The sequence below is a fragment of the Camelus bactrianus genome, chromosome 6 (genome assembly GCF_048773025.1).
Source record: "Camelus bactrianus isolate YW-2024 breed Bactrian camel chromosome 6, ASM4877302v1, whole genome shotgun sequence".
Classification (NCBI taxonomy): Eukaryota; Metazoa; Chordata; class Mammalia; order Artiodactyla; family Camelidae; genus Camelus; species Camelus bactrianus.
In genome coordinates this window covers 53,655,612-53,681,805 of record NC_133544.1, presented here as the reverse complement: position 1 = coordinate 53,681,805, position 26,194 = coordinate 53,655,612, and the positions used below count along the sequence as shown (strand labels likewise).

Genomic DNA, 26,194 nt, shown 5'->3' with positions numbered 1-26,194 from the left:
ATCAGCTGTCCTAAAAAAAATCTATATATGCTAATTGCAATATAATATCATGGGTTGAATACTGGAATGGAAAAAAAATAAGTGGAAAACTAATAAAATCTGAGTAAGTTTGGAATTCAATTAATAGCAAAAATAAAAATACCAAAACATTATACATGGTATCATACAAGTCATTTCAGAAGCTCCATTTCAACATTAGCTTCTGAAATTTAACTATAATGACCTGTGTAGCTCTAGCTAGTTCATTTTTTTCACATTTAATTTTTTTAATTGAAGTATAGTTGATTTACAATATTGTATTAGTTTCAAGCATACAGCAAGGTGATTCAGCTATACATATATATACACAGATGTATATTCTTTTTCAGATTCTTTTCCATTATGGATTATTACAAGACACTGAATATAGCTCCCTGTGCAATACAGTCAGTTTTTGTTTTTTATCCATTTTATACAAAGTAGTGTGTATCTAGTTAATTCACTTTAACTGCTGTATATTGTTCCATTAATTCATCTTCTTTATATTAGGACATTTGGTTTGTTTTCAAATTTTTGCTATTCCTCAGAATATTATAATAAAGGGCTCGTGTCTGTGATTCCCCATATGCATGTGAGTTTCCCCAGGATATATAAATAGGAATTAAATTACTCAGTTTTAACTTAATTAAGTATTGGGAAATTCTCTCCAAAGTAGTTGAGAAAATTAGAACTAATACTAACAGTGCGTGTGATTGCTGTGAGAACACATTTTGGCAACACAAAACACTGGCAGATGCTCTAATATTCACCAGTCTTGAGTGTTACACACCTCAATAATGTTTTCATTTTGATGTTTCCTAGTAACACTGAGCACCTTTTCATTTGATCATTCAAGTTTCTGCAAATTGTCTGTCACATCTTTTGTATATTTTTCAACTGGGCTATTTTGTTTTGTTTTAATATGCTAGTTCCTTATACATACTGACTACTAGTTCTATGTCAGTTCTGTAAACTTGAAAAGTGTTCTCCCAAACAACTCAGCTATGTTTTTATTGACTGGGAAGGTGGTATCATCTGATGTACAGTAATTTTAAATTTCAATATAACCAATTCACCAATGTTTTTCTTTTTGTGTACTTACTATGTCTAAAGAAATACTTCCCTACCTTAAAGTTATAAAGATAAACCAGTCTCTTCAAAAAGTTTCCAAATGTTGTTTTCACATTTAAGTTCTGAAATCCATCATAAATTTACTTGTGTGTGACAATAGCAGAATTTTCCCTCCCCAAATGGATAACCAGTTGTATTATTCTTTCAGGTTTTATAATGAAATTCCACAAAGGAATTAAGTTAGAAATCACAAGAGAAATCTGTGATAACACAAAATATTTGAAAATTTAAAAAATACAAACACTCAAAAAAGCTATGAATCAAAGAAAACAAAAGGGACATTAAAAAATATTTTCAACTGAATGAAAGTGAAAATGCAACATATTAAAACTCAATCATATTACAAGTTTCCATATATAAGCCTAGGTCTTTTGCTGGCCTCAATGTCCCTTTTCCATTAGTCCATCCCTGCTATACCAACGATACTGTCTTAATTATTATAACTTTATAATACATCTTGTTACTGGGTATGGTAATATCCAACAACACCATCCTCCCTCTCTCATTTGTTATTCTTTCAAGTTGCTTTGGCTTTGATTTTCCATATAAATTTTACAATAAACTCATCAGGCTATATTGAAAGGTCCCTACAGGAATTCTACATGAGAACTGTTACCTTTATACCATCAAGCCTATCATCCATGAATACTGCATAAGATTCCATTTATTCAAGTTCTTTCTTGTTCTTCAGTAATCATTTTATTGCCATAAATTAATCTAATATTTTTAATGACTACAGAATACACATTCTCAAGTACACTGGAACATTCTCCAGGAAAGACTATATTCTGGGCCACAAAATGTCTCAAAATACTTTAAAAGATTAAAATCATATAAAATGTATTTTCTGGCCACAAAGGAATTAAGTTATAAGTTAGAAATCACAACAGAAAGAAATCTGATAACTCCAAATATTTGAAAATTAAAAAAATACAAACTCAAAAAAGCTATGGATCAAAGAAAAAAAGAGATATTAAAAAATGTTTTCTAATGAATGAAAGTGAAAACACAACATATTAAAACTTATGGAATGAGCTTATAGGGAAATTTATTGCCTTGGATGTCTATATCAGAAAAGAAGAAAGGTATTAAATTAATATCCTAGACTTTCATCTTAAGAAAATACAAAATAAACAAGCAAATTAAACCCAAAGTAAGAAAAATTTCTAAAAATATAAAAGTCTAGAATGGAAATCAGTGAAATTCAAAGCAGAAAAACAATAGAGAAAATCAGCAATACTAAAGTTAGTTCTTTGAAATGACCAACAATGATGACAAATGCTTAGCTAGACAAGTCAATAAAATAAAGGACACAAATTACCAAATTCAAAACTGAAAGAGGGGACATCACTACTGAGCCTATAGGAATAAAAAGATTATGAGAGTAACTTGAACAACTTCACACCAAAAAATTAGACAGCTTAAATGAAACAGACAAACTCCCAGAAAGATAAATTATCCAAATTGACTCAAAAAGGAATATAAAGTAACAATTACAAATCTTCTCACAAAGAAAAGCCCAACCACAAATTGATTTACTTGTGAATTGTACCAAATACTTTAAAAAGATGTAATACCAATAGTTCACAAACTCTTTCAGAAAATAAAGGAGGGAATACTTCCTAAACTTTGTATGGGGCTATTATTATCTTGATAATAAATCCAGATGAAGACCTCATAGAAGAACACTACTGTGTTCAATATTTCTCATAAACACAGAGGCAAAAATCTTTAATGAATTACTTTAGCAAACTGAATTTAGCGATATATTAAAAGGACTATAAATGCTAACCAAGTGGGATTCATCTCAGTGATGCAAAGTTGGTTTAATATTTGAAAAGCAATTCATGAAGTACACAATATTAATAGAATAAATGACAAAACTACCAGTAATGCTAACCATGATCATGTCAATAGATGCAGAAAAAGCACCTGACAAAATACAAAGTCCATGCATTATTAAAAACTCTCAACAAAACAAGACAGACGAGAACTACTTCAACTTGATAAACAGCTTCTATAAAAATAGCTAACATCATACATAATGGTGAAAAACTGAATGTTTTCTCCCTTACATCAGTAATAATGCAAGGATGTCTGCTTTTACCACTTTTATTCAATATTGTACTAGAGGAACAATAAAAAAAAAAAAAAAAAAGAAAAACAGATGAAATTAAAGGTACCAGATTGGAAATTAAAAAGTAAAACTAAATCTGCAGTTAACATAATCCTATACATAGAAAATCAAAAGGAATCTACATTAAAACAAATAGAATAAACAAGTTATAATAAACTGGAAACAATATAAATGTCTATTAATTGGTGATTAAATATAATATGGTATATCCATAAAATAGAATACCACACAGCAACAAAAGGAATGCTGATATATGCTATGATGTTAACAAATAACAAAAAATCATGCTAACTAAAAGCAGCCAGATGTAAACTACTACAAATTTTATGATTTCATTTGCATGAAATGTCCAAAAAAGACAAATTTATTGAGGACAGAAAGCAGATGGTGGTAGGAAAGGTGACTGACTATAAATGGGCTCAAAGGAATATTTTAGGGTGTTGGAAATGTTCTAAAACTGGACTGTAGTGACTTTAAATATCTACTAAAAAGTACTGACTTATTTAAATGATTTTTACCTAAGTAAATTATACCTCAAAAAATCTACTCTAAAAAAAATCGAGTCACTGATTTATTTTTCTATAAACACAAATCAAGAAAGAAAGGAAACAGACTTTAAGGATTCTTCTGGGTGACAAAGAAAAATGACCACTTATTTATCTTCTGAAGTTGGACACTTATTGGAATATTATTAATCATGACAACCAGATAGTCTAAAGGCTGTTTAAGAGATTGAAGGCTACACTCCTCAGAAGGTATAATAAACTTTAGAAGTTCAGATGTCTCAAAAAAAGTTTCTTCATAATCTTAAAGGACATTTATGATTATGAAATAAAAAACTGGATTATAGTATTCTATTAAGCACCATATCATGTGCTTATTAGTGATTCATATAATCTTCTTTGGTGTGGTATCTATGCAAGTATTTTGCCTATTTAAAAAATTAACTTGTCTTGTTGAGTTGCCAGTTATTCATATATTAAAGGAGTATCACTTTTAGTCTTGAGTTTTATCCAAAAAGTTTATTTTAAAAGGCTGCAATTTAGGATTTTGTCTTTTTTAGCCCCTGCATCAATATCTGCGCTTTATGTCCACAGTTCCTTTTGTTTCTGGAACAGCTAATTGGGATGCCTTATAGTTTCTAAGCCTCAGAGAAGATTTCATTTCCTGTAACTGATAAAGAAATGGAGGGCCTAAATAAATCTATGATGGGTTTTTAAGGAAAAAATACAATTTTTACAAATGAATAGGAGTCCTATAACATTCTACTTCAACAATGGAGATCTGGTGGCTGTCCATAAATTAACAAGAGAAGGGTCAAGAGACTCACCAGCAATCAGCCCTGACATCATTGAGACACTGAACCAAAGCCAGCAATTGCCTACCTGCAGGTTCCTTTTTCATCTGAGGGGGGAAAATGTCTTATAATGAGAGCTTGACAGTCCTGTGGTGATGCTGGGATTGTTAAAGAACAAGACTCCAAGCCAGCAACATCTTGGCTTAGCTCCTGGTAACAGAAGTCTGTCACCTCCTGCCTACTTGGTCTCTCACAGTAATCCATAGCAAGGATGCTTTTTTTTTTTCTTTTCCTTTTCTTTCAACTTCATTTCATGATTTGGGAAGCTATACTTTGGCTATTCAAGCAGTAAGCTTAACTCCAGTTCCCTCCTTTTTATTTTTTAATTTTTTTTCAATGGAGGAAACTGCCAGCTGACATTGCTTGTTTTCAAATCTGGAGCCCATGGCTTCCACTCTACTTGGCAGTATGCATTTTCTCATTTTTGATTTACAGAATGTTATTTTGATGCTGAGTCTGCTTTTTTTTTTTTGGTTTTATAGTTTTATCATCATTGCTAATGTATTCAGAGAAAATGAACAGGTGGATTTAATATGCCACTTTGACTGAAAATCCTTTATGCAGGTTTTTATCTCATATTCCTGGTAAGTATAGTTCTGTATTCTTTATTTTGTTTTTACTAAAGCATTAACTATTAACTCATTTCAAATAATGACTAAACCATTAAAGAGTATTTTCATATATTATCATTTATTTCAAATGTGAACTGTATTTTTAAATTACTTACCAATACTATGAAACTGCCATCGCTGATGAATTCTTTCTGGAAGAAGTTGTAAAATTTTCTAAAAGTCAATATGAATAAAACAAAGAAAAGTATGAAAAGCAAGTAAAAAGTCTACATCTTGAACAATGTCAAAAACAAAGAGCTTACACTAAGCCTTTAAGAGTTTCTTATGTAAAAGATAGTATTACAAATACAAAATAGTCTTTGAGCTAACCTGATGGTACTGGCATAACTTCAGCACTGGCAGGCACACTGATCAGCATTTGAAAACTCCAGAAAACAACAAGCTATGCTAACAAAGCCTTGGAACAGGAAACTAATGAAATGTATCTTTCATAATGATGTGAAAAGTACGTATATTTCTCCTTAGTGATTAAATACTAACTCTAATATATATTTAAATGCTCATTTACTATTCTCAGAATTTCTGAATTGTGGATACTACTGTAAGTTTTAAATTCTTTCAGATATGAATATCTGTGACTTTTTTTTTTCTCTCTGAGTAGTCCTTTCTCCTATTCTGATAAATCTGAGAGGGGAAATATTTCCCTTTCACAAATATTTGCTTACATCAAATATTTGTACTGAATTAATTCATGTGAACTCAAAGATACCTACATATTATGATGGCTACAAGTATGAAAACAAAATTTAAAAATTTAGGAGCCCTACAGTTAAGCTAACATCTACAAGCTTCCACAAATTGGGAATAAACATTTTTTATACATAATACTTCCAAATTTTGTCTTTATTTTCCTTTACATATTGTTGCTAGGTAGATTATCCTAAATCAACAGCTGCCTTATTATGCTACTGAACTACATTCTCAGTACTCGTCCACCTGCTAAATGACATTTGTCTGTGTTTGTAATTATTGCTGCTCTTACTATTACTATTATTTAGAAATACCATTAACTGAACGTTCTTATGAGCCAAACACTACACTAGACACATTATATAATGGTATCTCATTAATCCTCACAACCATCCTAAAAGAAGAGTTTATTAATTTCATTTGGCAAATGAGAAAATGGATTAAGTAATGTGCTTAGGTTAGAAAGTGGAAAAACAGAGATTTCAACTTCAATGTGCCAATTTAAAAAACTTGCACTTTTATACTATTCTACACAAAAGAATGGTATGCATGTTTTTACACCTCTCTGTCTTTCTGTTGATATGCTCTTCTTTTGTCCATCTCATATAAGAGGATGATGAATAAATTATAAAGTTCTTCATAGATGCTGTTCCCACATAAGATGTATAAACTCCTTCACCTTTGTCCTCCTACATTTCTCCCATAGCTAGTCAACAAGTATATAATTACACTTATTGTGGTGTGGAAAGAGATAAAACTACAGAAAAATAAGAAGTTTGTGAGCTACTCAAAAGCACTCCCAAATTATGACTATTCAATTATACTTTAGATTTAACCCCTTATAAAATGTAAATTTCAATGTTTATCTTTTTTATATGATTAATGGAAAGATGAAAGAAATCATGCATACTCAACTACACAGAAGAAAACAGAATATAAATCTTACATCATATTAACATTACATAATGTTGCTTTTTATTCCAGAAAGAGGAAATGATTTTACTTATAATTTCTTGATTTTTTAAAATCATCATTAGTATCCAAGGTGGAAGTCAGATATTGTCCCCATTATAAATAAAGATATCAGTACACAGATTAAATATTTTTCCAAAAGATGAAAACCCTGTATCTAACATCTTTTTTCTGAGTGCAATTTAGTTATTCATAAAAAATACAAACATTTCTGTTCAATGAGTAACAAATGATCTAACAGGAAAGTATTCACTTTTTAATAGAGGGAATATCCTAAAAGAGTGTCTATTAACTATTCAACCATCTCAGTTTCATTAATACAGGACAAACATGAATCTCTGAAGGAACACTTTCCAGGAAATATTACCTTGCTTTCTCCGTGGATGCTTTTATTCTTTCTCAAAACACCTGTTTTAATATTCCCCCTGTAAACAGTTCATGCAAACACTTGGGGAGGTAAATTATAAGCAAATTCCTCAGAGTTAATGACTAATGAAAATTAACTGCATAACAGGTAACAACACCAGTTACTTCTGTCTATTTTTTTGTTTGTCTGTTTGTTTTTGGGGGGGTGGGAGGGCTTAGGCTTATTTATTTATTTATTTATTTATTTAGTGGAGGTACTGGGGATTGAACCCAGGACCTCGTGCATACTAGGCATGAACTCTACCACTGAGCTATACTCTCCCCCCAACTTTCATCTGAAACTCTTAAAAAAAAAAACAACTTTCTTCTTTTTAGCTGTGACTAAATCAATAACTAAGAGAGATATCAAATTGTTCAAATTCTTCTAAACCATATCAAAATACTCCAAATACAAAATAGTGAATTATCTTTAACTAGCAATAGATAGAATAGTTCAATCTTTAGAAACTGATTTCCAAATTCTTTACTATGCCTTTCAAGGCACAAAGTCTAATCCTAGCTTTCTCCAGATCTCTAAAATTCTCAATGAAGATCAGAATACTCCTATCCCTATTTGATTTGAAACACAGAATGAAAAGCAAGGAGTCATTTTAAAAGCATGTCTGTTTGTCCCTCATTTTTATCAGTGTGCCAAAAACCCCCAGAAATTTTAGCAGAGTATTAAATGTTACTATGTTTATTTAGCAATAAAAACTTGTCCCACCTCAATCCAAAGTAACATAGAACAATTTATAAAACATTTAAAACTTTTTTATACAAGTTTTTAATGAAAAGTAGATAAAACAGAAACTATAAACTCCTTAGGCATATAACAGTTCCACGAATTTATTCTCTCAAGAGTGTTTTAGAATTAAAAAAAAAAATTTCCAAGGGGGAGAGTAGCTCAAGTGGTACAGCGGATGCTTAGCATACACAAGGTACTGGGTTCAATCCCCAGTACCTCCCCTAAAAATAAATAAATAAGTAAACCTAATTCCCACCCCCAAAAAACTTCTCCATTTGTATAAATCCCCCACTAATTAAAATTTTCATTATTTGCAAACACATTGAATACAGTATCAATTTTGTGGTATCAAATACATAAAAACATTATTCTATTTCCACTTACAAATAATACATGTAAACCTCAAAAAATAATTAAGAATTAAGTCAGGTATATTTTTAGGTTAAAAAATGTGATTCAGTTCTCGGAAAGCATGGCAGATTCACAGTGTTTGTTAATATTCAATATATTTCTTTGTATGTTGCAAAACTTAATTTTGCATAGGCAAGTACTTACCTCAAAAATAAAAAGTATAGCATCCAATTCCTCCCTCTGAGACTTGTGACCTAAAACATTTTTACACAAAAATATTTTAAACATTATCATTTTGTCCTCACTGTTAATAACCACTTAAAAACCTTAAAAAACTTCAAGCACTGAAGGTTTTTTTCAGTGATTCTTTAATAAAACGTTTAAAGTATATTCTGTTCAATGTATAGACAATATCGCAGCATTTCTCTCTATTCTTTTTCAACAATTAAATTTAACTTCTACATACTTGTGTCTAAAAAAAAATCATAATATATTGTGGAGAATTCTAAATGAACTGTGAGAATGAAAATATGAAAATGACTGCTCAACCCTGACATATGCCTCTAGGGCAGAGCAAAGGTGAGAAAACAGGTAAACCTGACAAGAGAAAAGGCCTTCTCAAAATAATGAGGATTGTATTACTAACCCATAGTGTGAGAGGGGTGTCTACAAGCTGTGTGACAAAAAGTAAAATAATACTAAAATTCCAATATCCAAGAGCCTATTTTTAACTGAATGTTTATGACAATTACTTGAAACATTAACATAAGCCATGACTGACTTTAATATCTTACCTTTCTGTTTAAGACTAGCTTCAATAGTAACAAAATTCTCAAAGAACACATAATATATATGTGAAAAATGTTGATCAAAAAACTGTTTAAGATCGATGGACTCTGCATTCTCTGAAAAATAAATAAAAAAGTTTTTAGTGATTATTACTTACATGTATGTTAAATCATGTTCAGCAAATATTTATTATGACAAGTTTCCTTCAAAAATGTCAGACCTGCTCCTAAAATTCTACTCTGTTAAAATACTGGAGAAATGTACATATCTTTATCTTTGTTCTCATAACATTAGTTTTTAGAGATTTTAGTTTTAATTTTAAAAACTGGTCAAATCAGGTTATCATAAATCTTTGTTTATTAAAAGAAAACAATGTCTCAGAGAGATTTATTCAAAATCATTAACCAAACCAAAAAAGTTCTATTTTCAATTCACAGCTATGCCTCTCCAAACTCTCCCCAAGACATAATTATAAGAGTAATAATATATTATCTCTAAAATACATTTACTTTAGATATCTGACAATAGGCTTTGCAAATAGGCACTTGAAATAACAAAACTCAAACAGAGATACAGAGATAATACTGCTCCACAAAACCTGTCAGTATAGTCCAAGGAACACAAAATTAAACATAACTATGCAGAGCAGAAAGTAAAGTGATAAGGTATAATGGAAGTTTAGAAACACAAAATTACTTTCAAAGCTCAGTGAGGAATGAAGGTGGGAAAAGGAGAGAAGACTGAGAACACACTATTTCAACAGACCTTTATGGACAGGAAGGACTTTGGACATGAAATGGTGAGGTTGAATGATAATGACATTCTCAGAATAAAAAAGACACAAAATGAGGAAAACATGATAGCATGCAGAAAAATAATTCAATTCAGCTAGTGCTTAGAGCATTTTGATAAAAATAAGATGAAAAAAGTAGCCTTGACATGTGGTAAAATGTCATAAATGCAAACTAGGGGAAATGGAATTTATTATTTAAAGCAAGATATCTATGTAGGTGTATGTGTACTTAACGCATTTTGTTTGGTTTATTTTCGGGGGAATGAGAAAGTTGAAAAAATAAAAGGGGGGAATTTAGAACTTTTATTTTATATACTTCCTACATTTCAAATTTGTTTATAAGAAGCATGACTCATAATAAACAAGAAATTTATAAACAAATGTGTTTCTAAAAAGCATGTCTCTTTCATAATAAACAACAAATTTGAAAAAGGCAACTGGAAAAAAACCAAAGATTTTTTAAACCTGGAAGTAAAATGAAGAATAAACTACTAATTGTTAATGAACTCAACTTAAAAGTAAGCATCAATTAACTTCCTGGAATACTCTAAGCCTGAATGCAAGGCTTCAGAACAAAGTTAAATAGCAACAACATATAGATACTACTTTAAACTCTCTTTGGTGTATTATATCTTACCCTATGAATATTCAAAATAATTCTTTAAAGATACATCATCTATGGAATTTTCTAAGACTGTTTCTCTGTTGTTTTGACCTTCCAAATAAAAGGGTCGGGTGCCCGCTCCTCTCTATTCCCTTGGGTTCTCGAAGCATTTCTTATTGGAAATAACTATGTTTTAAATGTTTCCTTGTCTTTTTTTCCAGAATTAGTCTATAGTTTCTTTAGGATAGAAAGTGAGCCTACCTTAGTATTCCCCAAACCTAAGCAGAGCGCTGAGCACATATGTACTCAAATGTGCCTTATTATAGATAAAACAAATTATTTTAATTTTACTGTATTCAACTTGTAGCTTGGAAATTTTTATCTTGGAAAAAACTGCATAACAAAATAGTATTGCTTCATCTTGACTAGAATTAGAGCACCTAGATTCTACTCCTACCTGTAACACTATCTGTGTGACTCTTTCACAGGACTAGAAAAAATAATAATGGCGAACACAATGTTTCCTAAATTTTAGTCACTCTTCTAGTCTTTTATAGAAATTAGTTCCTTTAGTCCTCAAAGCAACACTATGAAATGAATACAATTATTATCCCTACTCTATAGGTGAGGAAATAGGCACAGAGAGTTTAAGTAATAGTAAGAAACAGTCAGGGATTTAAACCCCACAGCCTAGATTTAGTGCCCATGATCTGAACCTCTACGTTATTCAGCCTCCAGTGTAATACATGTACAAGAAAAATAGGAACAGAATACTAGTAGTTTATCTGTTACCTGCCCATAAGAAGATAAGAATAATAGTCACTGAATACTAGTTAAACATATTTTAGAGACTACCAAAATAAAGACACATACACTGAGATAAACAGAAATACTCTATTTTACCCACAGATCAGTTTGAAATAACAAAGAACTATGAAATTGGAATGAAACGGCCTGCTATAATTACCTCTCACTTTATTGAAATTAATGTTTCAAATATAACTAATGTCCCAGGGGAAAGGAGAAAGGAGAACAATAACAAAGCAAAACAAAAAATCAAAACAAAACAAAAACAAACATGAATCAACTCAAGATTTTGCAACGTAATTTAGAAGCCAGGACAGTCTCTCTCAATTTCCTTCCCATACAGCATGTTAGACAAAGCCTGGAAACTACATACTTACTAATAAAAAAAAAATATTTCTAATAATAAAATGCATACTTGCTAATAAAGAATCAAAATTAAGTAAATTTGTTTTTACTCTATATCTATTTTAATGAACTAGTTAGCAAATAAAAACTCTCTTAAAAAATATTTTTGTTCACCAATTCACAAAATTTACATGGTGGGGGAAAGTAAGGAAAGAAACACAAATAAGATGGCTACCACAGAATAAAGTTTCACTTATTTAAAAACAATCCTCTATATAAGACAATAACAGAAGAAAGGAAAATAAAAAAGAAAGGAAATTCAGGGGGGGAAGGTATAGCTCAATGGTAGAGTGAGTGCCTAGCATGCATGAGGTCCTGGGTTCGGTCCCCAGTATCTCTATTAACGATTAAGAAATTTTAAAAATTTACTTATCTCCCCACTAAAATAAAATAAAAATAAATAAATAAAAAAGGATATTCGGAAATAAAGATTATGGAACAACTTCTACCAATATTATACCCTGACACCTTTCCAAAAAAAATCCCCATTCTGTTTTCTCTTTTTGTGAATGCCTCCATAACTTTTAGTCAACACGGCTCCTAACTTGGTCACATTAGCTAGTACAATCAGCCCTCAGTTTCAGCAGGTAGTGGTTCCAGGAACCCGTCAGAACCAAAATCTGAGGATGCTCCAGTCCCTTATATAAAATGATACAGTACTTGCATAAAACCCATGTACATCTTTCCACACACTTTAAATCACCTTTAGATTACTTACAATAGCCAATAAATGTAAATAGTTGCCTGTGTGCCGCAAACTCAAGTTTTGCTTTCAGTAACTTTTTGGAATTTTTTACCAAATATTTTTGATCAAAGGTAGGTTGAATCTGAGGCCCACCTCAAAACAGAGGGCCAACTGTACTATATTGTCTTAAAGACACTGGATGTTCTTTGGGAGCAGAAGGCATGCCTTAGCTTCTTTTATCTTTCAAATTCTTTCAAAATTTTAATCTGGGGAAGTGCTTTGCATAGTGCTAAACTGATGGTTCACACTTAAAAAAGTGTAAGAGTTCAAAACTTTCCCCCATTTTCAGAAATACTTTTGTTTGATTTGCAATGTTTGTGAATTAGTATTTCCTTAAAAAAAATTAAATAGATATTTCAACCACAAATTAAGACTGAAGTTTCTGAAATTTTTAAAAACTGACTCAGGGTTAGGAATGCTTCGAAGACCTTGGGGAATACTAACTTTAAGTAGCAAAATAGTTCAGACTTCATTTAGTTTCCACAAATAAAGTTTCAGATATCTCCTTAGGATCTTTCTATGAATAAGCTTTAAGAACCTAATTGCAATGTATTTATTTCCTACTATGTATTTCAAAGACACTCAAGCTGTACAACAAATACATAGTTAAAAATTATAAAATTCAGAAGCCAGTTTTCCTGACCTTCAGATACATGCATTAAATATTTCCTTATAAAGGTTATCACACAACCCAAGCTGGAAGACCAAAAATTTAACAAATGTTGCAGTTATCATTATTCTTCTTCCTCATCCACTAAAACAAAAATCAAAATTTAGAACTTTTTCTCAAATGACTGCATTTATAATACACTAATCTGTGCAGTGTAACACAAGTAATCTGCTTCTAATAATAAGTACAAAACAATGCAAATTATTGCCTTAGAACAACCAATAATAATAAGGACAGATCCAACAATATGTTGAATTGTTGTAACACAAAATATGTTCTTATTGCAAACACACAGAAATGTAGAATAAAAATAAATAATACAAGCTCAAAAAGGGTGGGGGAGGAGTGGAAGTGAAGAAATGAGAGTAAGAAGGAAACGAGGAAGTGGGATGGATAAAGAGGGGCCATGAGGGAAAGGAGGATGGTGAGAAAGTGGGATAGAGAAAGGCAAGGAAGGGTTGAAAGGGAAATATGGAAGAAGGGGAACGGGAAGGAAGTAAGGATGAGGGGAAGGGGGACTGGGTAAGGGGAAAGAAACACAGATACGCAGTACAAAATATAAGCAATATGGAGTCAAGCACAAATAAGGAAGAAAGCAAACGAGAAAAGCAGGAGGAAAAGAGAAAGGTGAAAGAAGAACAAGGAAAGAAGGAATAAAAGCACACAAACAGGCTGAAAAATTATAAATAATGCATCATCAGGTTCTAAAAAGAAGAAAGGTATCTGAACGGAGGAGAAATGGAGAAAAGGGAGGAAGAGAAGAAAGGACAAAGGGAAGAAACTGAGGAATAGCAGGTTGGAAAATAGACTAATGCTATTACTCAGAATGTAACACAGGAGAATAAGATGGAAAATATAAAGAGGAGGGTAAGAGATTACCTGAGAAGTTCCAAGAACAAAGACAAAATGTAAGCAATATTCAAAGAAATAATGTCTGAGATCTAAAATTGGTGAAATACATAAATAAATCTTTAGACTGAAAAGGCACATTGAGTCCCAAGCACGTGACCATAAGTCCACGCATGGATACATTCTAATCTCAAAAAACAAAACAGAAATATTAAAACCAAGAAAAGTTACCTATACATAAGAATATCAAAATTAACAACAGACTTCTCATTGGCCCAACAGAGGCAGGAAGACAATGCAATTTTATACTGAAAGAACTAAGGGAGAATAACAGTCAATCTAAAATTCTATTTCAGCTGAAGTACTACTCAATAACATGAACTTGAAAATAAAGAAAAGGCATTTTCTAACATTCTTAGAGCTTAACACTCAAAAATTCTTACTCAAGGAACTACAAAAAGATTTCTGAAAGAAGAGAAATAAACTCACATGGGAGAGTGAAAAGAAAGAAGCAAAGATGAGCTAAGAACTGGAAAATACATGGGTAAGTCTCAATGAGCACTGACAAACTAAAAAGAAACAAAAGTACTAATGCAAAAGGTTACTAACAAGGAGGAAGTAAAATAATGGACAATAAATGTCAAAGATGAAACAAATGCTGGAGAGAGTATTTTAAGACACTATTTTGTTAAGAGGATGGTAGAAATAGTGATAAACTCTAGACTTTAATATTAGTATGATTTTGAAATTTTGTGAGTTACCACTAAGAGAGTAACAGTGAAATGTATAACTTCTAATCATTAAAAGGAAAAAAGAATATAGAAAAGCTTATAAGTCTAACAGATGAGTAAAAGAAAAGCGCCTCAGTTCCATACCTGGATTGGCTGTTTGTAATGGTTACCAAAAAAACAAAAAAAAACCCAAAAAACAAAAAAAAAAACAAAAAAAAAGAATGAAAGAAAAGCACCTCAAAAAGATGAATAAAGTGATAGAAATAAATATAAATATACAAGTAATTACAAAAAAGTTAATGGGTAAGTGCTTCAGTTAAGAGACAGCTGTAATCACACTGGATTTAAAAACACACACAAAAATCAAGCTACAAAGTGTTTAGTAAGAAAAATACTTTTAGCCCCAATGATTGAAGGAATGAAGTAAAATATATCATTTAAATGCTAACCCAAAATACCAACATTAATCCCTCAATAACAGGCAAAAAGTAAACATTAAGGTAAGAATTACTACAATTAAAAAGGGTTAATGTATTTTGACAACAGGTTCTATTTATCAAGAAGCTTTAATTTCAGTTTTGCATGAAGAGTTTCAAAATATAAAAAGTAAAAACTGACAGATTTCTAAGGAAAAACAAACACTAATAGTGTAGTAGATTTTTTAACACATCTGTCTCATACCTAACAGAGGTAAGACTAGTAAGTGTACACAATATTTCAATAACACAATTAACATTCTATCCATAAAACTCTTAAGTTCAACAGAGAATAAATCTTCTTTTCATGCAAAATAAGATATTTACACAAAAACTGAACTAGTAAAGACACAAACTAAAGAGAAAAAGTACCAAGAATAACTTAGCACATATCATTGCTCTATGACCAAAACAAAATAAAATTAAGATTTAATAACTAAAGCTATCCAACCCTCATATAAAATGAGGAGAATGCTGGAAAGGAGTAGAGGTAACAGTCCCAAATATTCACAGGGGCCAGGAAGAGTGCCTAATTTCAGCAGCCATTAGAAAACCTCATAATTCACATAGCAATTAGCCCTAGAATGAACACTACCCCAGAGCCACCTAACATATCTTAAAAGAAAGATGCAAAAGGATCAAACTGTTTCCAAACAAACTTGAACAGAGCTCAAGAAAACGTATAGGTATACAAAATATCCAGGATCAAATAAGGTAAAATTCACAATGTCTGGTATATAATTGAAGATTACCAGGCATGCAAAGAAGCAGGAAAACCTAATTCATAATGAAGAGAATAATCATTAAATCAGATTTAAACTAGATTTTAACAAAGATGTTAGAATGAGTAGAAAAAGGCATCAAATTAATTATTCTAAATGTATTCTGTACATCCAAAAAGTTGATGAAAGATTATAAAAAGAAAGACTCAAATTGAACTTCTATGTATAGATAAAAACTACAAAGTATAAAGTACTAGATGAATTTAACAGCAGATTGATGTTGTAGAAGAAAAGATAAATGAACTTGAAGGCAAAGTAACACAAACTACCCAAAAGAAACAGGGAAAAAATAATCAAAAAAATTGAAAAGTACAGAAGTGAACTGTGAGATAATTTTAGGCAGCCCAACATAAGAGTAATCAAAACACCCAAGGAGGAGGGGCAGAAAAATATTTATAGTAGTAATGGCCAAAATTTTTCAAACTTGATGGAAATCACAAACTCATCTATGCCTGAAGCTTGAGAAACCCCAAGAACAAGAAACACAAAGAAAAATTCACCAAGGCACATTATAATTAAATTCCTCAAAACCAGTGAGAAATCTTAAAAGTAGCCAAAAGAAAAAAAAAAAAAAGACATGTTACATAACTAAAATAAAAATGACATCAAATTTTTCATCAAAAAACAATGCCAATATATATCCAGAAGGAAGCCTACTTCAGGATGACAACTGCACCCCAATGTTCATAGCAGAACTACTTAGAATAGCCAAGACAATAGCCTAAACGTCCATCAACAGATGACTGGATAAAGAAGATGTGGTATATTTATACAATGGAATACTACTCAGCCATAAAAACCAACAACATAACGCCATTTGCAGCAACATGGATGCTCCTGGAGAATGTCATTCTAAGTGAAGTAAGCCAGAAAGAGAAAGAAAAATGCCACATGAGATCACTCATATGTGGAACCTAAAAAAATAAAATAAAATAAAGCATAAATACAAAACAGAAACAGACTCACAGACATAGAATACAAACTTGTGGTTGCCAAGGGGGCAGGGGGTGGGAAGGGACAGACTGGGATTTCAAAATGTAGAATAGATAAACAAGATTATACTGTATAGCACAAGGAAATATATACAAGATCTTATGGTAGCTCACAGCGAAAAAAATGTGACAATGAATATATATATGTTCATGTATAACTGAAAAATTGTGCTCTACACTGGAATTTGACACAACATTGTAAAATGACTATAACTCAATAAAAAATGTTAAAAAAAATCATTCTGAAGCAATGATAATTTTAAAGAATTATTTGAAAGCTACAGTCTTACAGAGGCTGAGGCAGATAGTTTAAACTTTTAGGACAGGTAGACAGTGAAAATTACCAAGAATTCAGAGAATTTAGTCCAGTTGTATGCACACCACCCTCAAGTATCTTTTTACATTAGCAGATTATCTTCTATTTATTTCATCACAACACCTAAAATTTCACTAAATTCATTTGTGATACCAACTATTCCAACATACAGTGTAAGGAGTTTAGCACCACTCAAATATTAGTATAAATTGGTACCAACTGCTTTCCTCATAACAAATAATAAAGGAGTAAAGGAATTCTGATAACAGTGTGAAGATATGGAGAAAAGAAGAAATATTTCCTGAGCATTCACTGTTTTCTAAGACTGAGCTAGAGATTTTCCTTTCAGTTTCATTAATTCTCATAGAAACTTTAAAAGACAGGTCCTATCAGCTTCGTTTTACCTCTTCACTTAGCTTATTAGGAAATTAAAAATAAACTAAAAACTAAGTTTCAAAGAGACAAAGATACTAGCTGCAACAGCAATTAATAGAATGAAGCTGGTCTAAGAATAAGGTATGCCTTATTCTATGCTACTTCCCAAGACAGGCAAGTTGTTACGATATTAAAGTTTACGGCTGAACCAGGACTCTGAATGCTGAAGAAGATACAGAAAAATTATTATGAAAATATTAGCAACAACGACCTATTAAAAATTTGGTGTGCAGAAAAGAGGATGAACACTCTTTTCTCTTTCTCGTTTGCTTTTTTCCATCTCCACTATGAATGTCTCTTCTTCTATATTCTCCCTTTAAATACTGGTGTCTATCAGAAATATGTCCGTTGGCTTTGTTTCTTTGATAACTATGCAAGTTTAAAAAGCTAAAGCTCTAAATATTCTTAGAAACAATGAACAGTACATACATGTAAATTAAAAAATAAATGTTCAGTAAAAAAAAAAAAAAAAGATCTATCAAGCCATGAAAGACATAGAAGAAACTTAAAAGACCTATTACTAAACGAAAGAAGCCAGTCTGAAAAGGCTACAAACTGTACGATTCCAACCAAATGACATTCTGGAAAAGGCAGAGCTACAGAAACAATAAAAAGATCGTGGTTTCCAGGCGTTTGGGGAGAGGGAGGGAGGAATGAATACATGGGAGCACAAGGGATTTTTAGGGCAATGGTATTATTCTGTTATGATAATAAAGTGGTGGATACATGTCGTTATGCATTTGTCAAAATCCACAGAATGCACAACATCAAAAGTGAACCCTAATGTAAACTATGGACTTTGGCTGATAATAATGTGCCCATGTTGGTTCATTGATTGTACCAAAAATGCCACACTGACGAGGGATGTTGAGCGTAGGGGAATATATATGTGTGGGTGGGGAGGGCTATGTGGTAACTCTCTATTTTCTGCTAAATTCTGCTGTAAATCTGAAACTGCTCAAAAAAAAAAAAAATAAAGTCTATCAAAAAAAAAAAAAAGAAGAAGAAGAAATATGCCCTCTTCCTTCTTCACCAGATACAACTTGAACTCTTATCTACATAAAAATACCTCCCAAATCCATAGCTGCTACTTAATGCCCTTTCCTGAGATTCAAGTTTATACTACCTGTCCAATTAAATCTTTCATGGGCATTTCAAACTCAACTTGCCCCCAAAATGAACTTATCTTCTCTAGCTTCTGTATTCCCTTACTAGATTGGTACTATCACCTAACTCTTAAGCCTGACATTTAATTCAGATTCATCTTCCTCTTTTCAGCTTCCTCCACCCCATCCCACCCCTACCACTCAACAAATCACTCATTTTTTGACTAAATAGTTCTGCAATACATTTCTTTCTCTCCATGCCCCCCTGCCAGTTTAGTTTGGTGCCTCATGATCTCTTGCCTGAATAGCCTCCTACCTACTCTCACACCATTTCAGCCCACTTTTTATCCATCCTCCAAAAATAGCTACCAGAATAATTTACCCTAAGTCCAACTACCTGTATCGTTCACCTGCTTAAAATACTTAAAGAGGTTTCCCACTGCAAACAGGATAAAGGCCATGACATACAAGCCCTATTTTTCTTCCCTAACTTCCTACCATCTTGTCCACTACTCATTACACAATAAGGCACTAAAAAAAAAAAAAAAAACTGTAGTACATCCATACCAATAAATAGGCAGCCACTAAAAATATTCACAAAAGAATATTTTAACATAATTAAAAACATTAAGTATTTATAGTTTAAAAAGCAGGTTAGAAGTAGGTAGTATCAGACAGTTAGTGGAATAAAGAACTCTGAAAATCTCCATAAAAACAACCAAACAAAAGAAAAACAGTAAAAATCAATAATTTCAGAAACCTAGAAATTAATCAAAGGTTTATATCAATCAGGGGCATTTATTCATGAAAAACTGATGAATCTCAATAAAAGTAGTGAGCTTTGTGTCATTCAAACTTACCAAATTCCCATCCTTCTGTCCTCATCTCCGTGGCAGCATTAAAAACCAACAGCCCAGGATCACAGTGAGAAACAGCAGCCTATCAGTCACTGGAGGAGTCAGAATAGGATTGTAGCTGTTTCAAAGCTTTACTCTAAGAGAACTGCTATTATTTAACTTACTTAGCTGCTCCCTGGAAAATCCCACTTTCAAAGCTTACCTTTATTTGACTTAACTCAGAGCTCACACAGTACATACAACCAACAGCTTTTTCCCTGGAGACAACTGTGGAAAGCAATCAGTGGCAATTATTTAACACAACTGCCTGAGGCAGCAATTACTGACGAGGCAAACAAAGCTAAAACAAAAACTAACCAAAAACAACTTAAAAGGAAAAGCTGGGGAATGTACTATATGCAAAGGGAAATTTTAAAAGCTCTGACATATTAAGGGGTATATAGAAGGCCTTGTGCATGAGCTGCAAGTATGTTCAGGAAAGCCTGAAAAAGATCTAATCTTTCACCACTCAATGACCTTGAGACCACACTAAAAGGATGTGAAGGCTAAAACAGTACTGTAAACTGCTGAATACTGACAGTACGTCCCCTAACAAAGACTAGGAGACTTATTGACTCCAGGCTTGTAAGGAAGTCTGTTCAGTTATTAGCTGACCACTAAGTTGAACAAATAAAGAATTCAGTGGTCACAGAGGAGAAAGAAAATAAGACTGTACATAGTTCAGGAAAGTCATTAAAGAAATACACACCACCACCACCACCACCACCAAACAGAAATAACAAGAAACCCTGGGGGAAAGGGGGAAACTGGTTTACAGAGTTGCTATACTATTTAAAGCTGTCAAGTTATCAACAAAAATTACAAGACACACAAATAAGAAAGTTATTGTCTCATGTACAGGGAAAAAAGCAGTCAATAGAAACCATCCCTGAAGAAGCACAAACCTTAGGAATACTGGCCAAAAACTATTATCTGTTTTAAATGTGTTTCAAAAAGTGAAGTAAACTACGTCTAAATAACTAAGGGAAAGTGTGAGAATGGTATCTCACCAAACAGACAATATCAATAATGAGGTAGAAATTATGTTTTAAAAAAAGAAAATAGTATAAAAGTACAATAAATAAAACGTAAAATCAATAAAAGTTTCACAGCACATTTGAACTGGCAAAATAAAAAATAAGCAACCTCAAAAGATGGGTTAGTTGAGATCCAGTCTGAAGAACAGAATTCAAAAATGAACAAAAATACAAAGAATATCAGAGACCTACTGGCCACTGCCAAACGCAATAATACATGTATAATAGGCGACTCAGGAGAGAAAAAAGACAAGAAGATTTCAAGAAATAATGGCTGAAAATTTTCCAAATTTTATGAAAAACATGTATCTGTACATTAAAGAAACTCAGTAAATTTGAAATAGAATAAACTCGGAGACCCATATCTAAACACCTCATAACAAAACTCAAAAGACAATGACTGAGAATCTTGAGAAGACCAAGAAAGAAGCAACATCAGTTAAAAAGAAAGCATCACTAAGGAAAACATCTGATTCAGAGAACAGAGAGGCCAGAAGTCACTGAGATGTTGTAGTCAAATAGCTTAAAGAAAGTATCTGGCAACCAAGAATTCTATATACAGTGAAGCAAAACTGCCCTTCAAAAAGTAAGCAGAAATTAAGACATCCCTAGGTACCAAAAAAAAAAAAAAAGACTATTTGTTGCTAGCGGGTCTGCTTTATAAAAATTACTAAAAATTACAAAAAGTAAGCAGAAATTAAGACATCCCTAGGTACCAAAAAAAAAAAAAAAGACTATTTGTTGCTAGCGGGTCTGCTTTATAAAAATTACTAAAAATTACTTTATAAAAATTACTAAAAAAACATAAACATATCGGGTTGAAATGAAAGGATTCTGGATAGCAATTTGAATCCACCAGAAAAAAATACTTTGATATGTAAGTGACAGAACATACCAAAATATATAGCATCCAGCTAAAACAGTGCTTAAAAGTAAATTTATAGCTTTAAATACTTATGCAGATCTCAGAATCAATAACCTAATATTCCACTTTAAAAAACTAAAAAAGAGCAACAGCAGGCTAATCCTAAAGCATGTGGAAGAAAGGAAGTAATAAAGATTAGAGTGGATAAATTGGGAGTTTGAAATTTGCAGATACTAACTACTATATATAAAATAGACAAACAAGTTTATACTGTAAGCACATGGAACTATATTCAATATCTTGTAGTAACCTATAATGAAAAAGAGTATGAAAATGAATATATGTATGTATACGTATGACTGAAACATTATGCCGTACATCAGAAACTGACACCACATTGTAAACTGACTATACTTCAATAAAAGGAAAAAAAAAGATTGGAGATAGGTAAAATAGACAAAAGAAAAAAAAATACCAAAACCAATGAAACCAAAACTAGTTCTCTGAAAAGATCAACAAAATTGACAAGTCTCTGGCTAGACCATCCAAGATAAAGAGGTAAGATTCACATTACTAATTTGGACTGGAAAAGAAGACATTACTACCAATCTTACAGAAATAGAAAATATCTTAAGAGAGTACCACGGGCAGTTATATGCTAGCACATTAGATTACTGATATGAAATGGACAAATTCCTAGAAAGACATAAACCACCAAAACTGATAGACTGAGTAATAAATAAAACTGACCTCAAAGAAAAGCTCAGACCCAAATGGCTTCATAAGTGAACCCTATAAACTTTTCCAAAGAACAGAGGAAAGAACACTGTTAAACTCAATGAGGCCAGTATTATCCTCATTTCAAAATGAGACAAAGACATTACAAGGAAAGAAAGCTACAGACCAATATCCCTTATGAAAACAGACACAAAAATCCTCAATGAAATCAAGAAAACTGAATATGGCAATATATGAAAAAAGAACTATACATCATGATTTAACTCAGAATGCAAGATTGGTTCAACAGATAAAAATCAATCAATGCAATGCACAATATTAACAAACAGGTCAAAACTCATATGACAGTCTCAACAGACACAGAAAAAGCACTGAACAATACCCAATATCCTTTAATAAAGACACTCAAAAAGTTAGGAATAGAAAGTAATATCCTCAATATGATAAAGGGCACCTGTGCAAAACCAATACCTAACTTTAAACTGACTAGTTAGTTTTACCCCTAAAAACATAAACAAGATAAGGACATCTCCCTTTGCCACTTTATTCAACAGTGTACTGGAGGTTCTAGCCAAAGAATTTAGCCATGAAAATAATAAAACCATATAGATTGTAAAGTAAGAAGTATTACATCTCTATTCACAAATGACATGATCTTGTATGTAAAGAATTCTAAGGAATCCATACACACAAAAATCTGTAGGAGCTAACAAGTTCAACTAGGCTGATGAATACAAGATGAACACACAAAATTAACTGAATTTTTATCCACTAGCAATGAATACTTCAAAAGTGAAATGAAGAAAATAACCTCATTTACAATACTACAAAAAGAATAAAATATTTGGGAATAAATCTAACACAAGAAATGTTAACATTTGTACACAAAACTCTAAGACATCAATAAAAGAGATTAAAGAGCTAAACAAACAAAGACATTCCATGTTTATAGGTGGGAAGACTCAATATTGTTAAGAAAGCAATATTCCCTGAAATATATCTAAAGATTAAGTGCAACCTCTATCAAAATCCCAAGTAGCTCTTTGCAGAAACTGACAAGTTGATCCTAAAACACAAGGGACCCAGAATAATCAAAACAATCTTGAAAAAGAAGAGTATCAAAAGGCATAAACTTCCAGTTTTAAAATAAGTCATGGGGGATGTAATATACAGCAATGATGACGAACTGTGACTACAGTTAATACTGTATTGCATATCTGAAAAGTGCTAAGAGAGATGTTAAAAGTTCTCAAAAAAGAGAAAAAGATTGTAATTATGTACATGGTGCAGATGTCAGTTATACAAATATCAAATCATTGGGCTCTACACCTGAAACTAATAGATGTAAATAAAACCATAATACTTCAAATTTAAAAAGAGAAGAAAAAGAAAAACAAAGCTGGCGAAAAAGACACTTTCTAGTTTCTAAACTTGCTAAAAATTACAGTAATCAAGACAGTGTGGTGCTGGTATAAGGATAAACATACAGATGAGTGGAATAAAATTAAGAGTCCAGAAACAAACTCTAACACTGATGGTCAAATGATTTTCAACAAGGGTATTAAGACAACTCAATGGGGGAAAAACAGTCTTTTCAACAAACGGTGCTGTGACAACTGAATATCCATATGCAAAACAATGAAGAGGGATCACAACCTCATCCCATATACAAAAATTAACTCAAAATGGACCAAAGGCCCAAATGTAAAAGCTAAAACTATAAAACTCTTGGAAGAAAACATGATCTTAGACTAGCCAATTGTTTCTTAGATATGACACCAAAAGCACAAGCAACAACAAAAATAAACTGGACTCTGTCAAAACTCAAAATTGTTTTGCCTCAAAAGGCACTATTAAAAAAAAAAAAAAGAAGACAATCTACAGAATGAGAAAATATTTGCAAATTGCATGTCTGATAAGGGACTAGGACCCAAAATATATAAAGAACTCTTAGAACTCAACTATAAAAAGAAATAAAACCCAATTAAAAATAGGCAAAGGACTTGACTAGACATTTATCCAAAGAAGATATACAAATGGCCAATAAGCACATGAAAAGATGCTCAACATCAACAGCCATCAGGGAAATCGAAATCAAAATCAAAATGTGATACCACTTCCCATCCACTATGATGGCTACACTCAGAAAAATAGACAATAACAAGTGTTGACAAGCATGTGGGGAAATTTCAATCTTCATACACTACTGGTGGAAAATAAATTATGCAGCTGTTTTGCAAAGTTTGGCCTATTGATCAAAAAGTTAAATATATAATTAACTATGACCCACCAATTCAACTCCTAGAACAGTATATATACCCAAGAACTGAAAACATAAGATCACACAAATGTTCAAATCATTATTCCTAAATCAGAAAGTGGTAACAACCCAAATGTCCATCAATTGATGAATACATAAATAAAATGCAGTATATCCATACAATTCATTATTATGCAGCCATAAAAAAGGAAGAAATAACTCTTACTTGCTAAAACATGGATGAACCTTGAAAACATTATGTTAAGAAGTCAGACACAAAAGACCACACATTTTATGATTCCATTTATCTGCAACATCTAAAATAGTGAAATCCATATAGACAGATACTAGATTAACGGTTGCCAGGGGTAGAGAGTAAAAGAAATGGGAAATGACTGCTAATGGTGTAGGTTTCTGTTTTACTGTTCTATTCCTTATAGCTGGCCTAATATTCTTGTAAAGTCCACCAGACCCAACCTGGCTAACTAAATCTGAAAGCTAGAACTTCTTGGCTAATCTGAAAAGGAAAAGAATGGAAATCAGAATGGAAAAATACTTTTTTCTAACTCTAGAAACTGCAAACTGTTATATCACCAATTACTGATGTTTACTCCAAGCAAATGCATTACCTTAACTTTTACAGGGCCAAAGACTAGCCAGGTCCTAGTATACCACTATTACATAAAACAATGTCTTCTTTGTTTTTTTAATTGAGTAGTCAGACAACAGGAAGAGTAATCAAAATACAGTACTACCAATATTCTAGGTACAGTTCTATACCTCCAAAATAGAAAATAATTTCTCAATTCATATCCTTAAACTCAAAGGCATCTAAAAATTATTAAACATATGCATAATAAAAGAATGCATTACACTGAGGAAGCGGAAGTAAGTATCATTACACTGGGAAAGGAAAATCAGAGGATAAAATCAAAATGAGTTAGAATGGAAGAAGTTTATTTTAAACACCACAGATCATGCTTCGCAAATTATCTATAAAGGGGCAGTTTTTGGTTTTTTTAATTCCAATTCAACATGGACCAATGCTTTACAATAAATTACTAGAAAATAAAGAAAATAAGCACCTAGAATGGTCTACACTCTATTCAACAAGACAAGTAGCCTAATCATATGCTTGGATGTTCCAGCATTGTCAAATTGGGCTGAGCTTCTTAACACCTCAATTTCTGCAACATGTTATAGACTTGCAATAAATAGCTTGTAAACTAGCACCAGTCTGCAGACTACACTTTGAGTAGCAGTAGTACCGACTGGGAAGGAATGATGCAGAGTTTTGGTGTATAGGCTGAGTAAACTTGATACTGGTACTGGAAATGAAAAACCTGTTCCTGATATGAGTTCACCAATCAATAAAGCCATGATTTCAAAAAGTAGAATGATACAGTCAAGTAAGTGGCATAATCCTAAATCCTCATTAAATCCTAAATTCTCATTAAAAC

At 31.9% G+C, this 26,194-nt stretch overlaps 1 protein-coding gene and 1 non-coding gene across 11 annotated transcripts in view; both read right to left on the bottom strand.

Moving 5' to 3' along the window:
- The window catches only part of RALGAPA1 (Ral GTPase activating protein catalytic subunit alpha 1), a 204,395-nt gene that overhangs the window by 160,908 nt on the left and 17,293 nt on the right, over positions 1 to 26,194 (bottom strand). For 9 of the 10 annotated variants that reach the window (XM_010967048.3, XM_074365642.1, XM_074365640.1 and 6 more), the window contains exons 2-4: positions 9,233 to 9,343; positions 8,643 to 8,692; positions 5,371 to 5,428 (exon numbers count right to left, since the gene is read on the bottom strand). In XM_010967048.3, coding sequence (XP_010965350.3) covers positions 5,371 to 5,428; positions 8,643 to 8,692; positions 9,233 to 9,343 — 219 coding nt within the window. Of the gene's footprint in view, positions 1 to 5,370; positions 5,429 to 8,642; positions 8,693 to 9,232; positions 9,344 to 26,194 lie in introns of those variants that run through there. The other variant, XM_074365645.1, reaches the window with a different exon arrangement.
- TRNAT-AGU (transfer RNA threonine (anticodon AGU)) lies at positions 7,553 to 7,625 on the bottom strand. The gene has a single exon. It is a non-coding gene; the product is annotated as a tRNA-Thr (tRNA).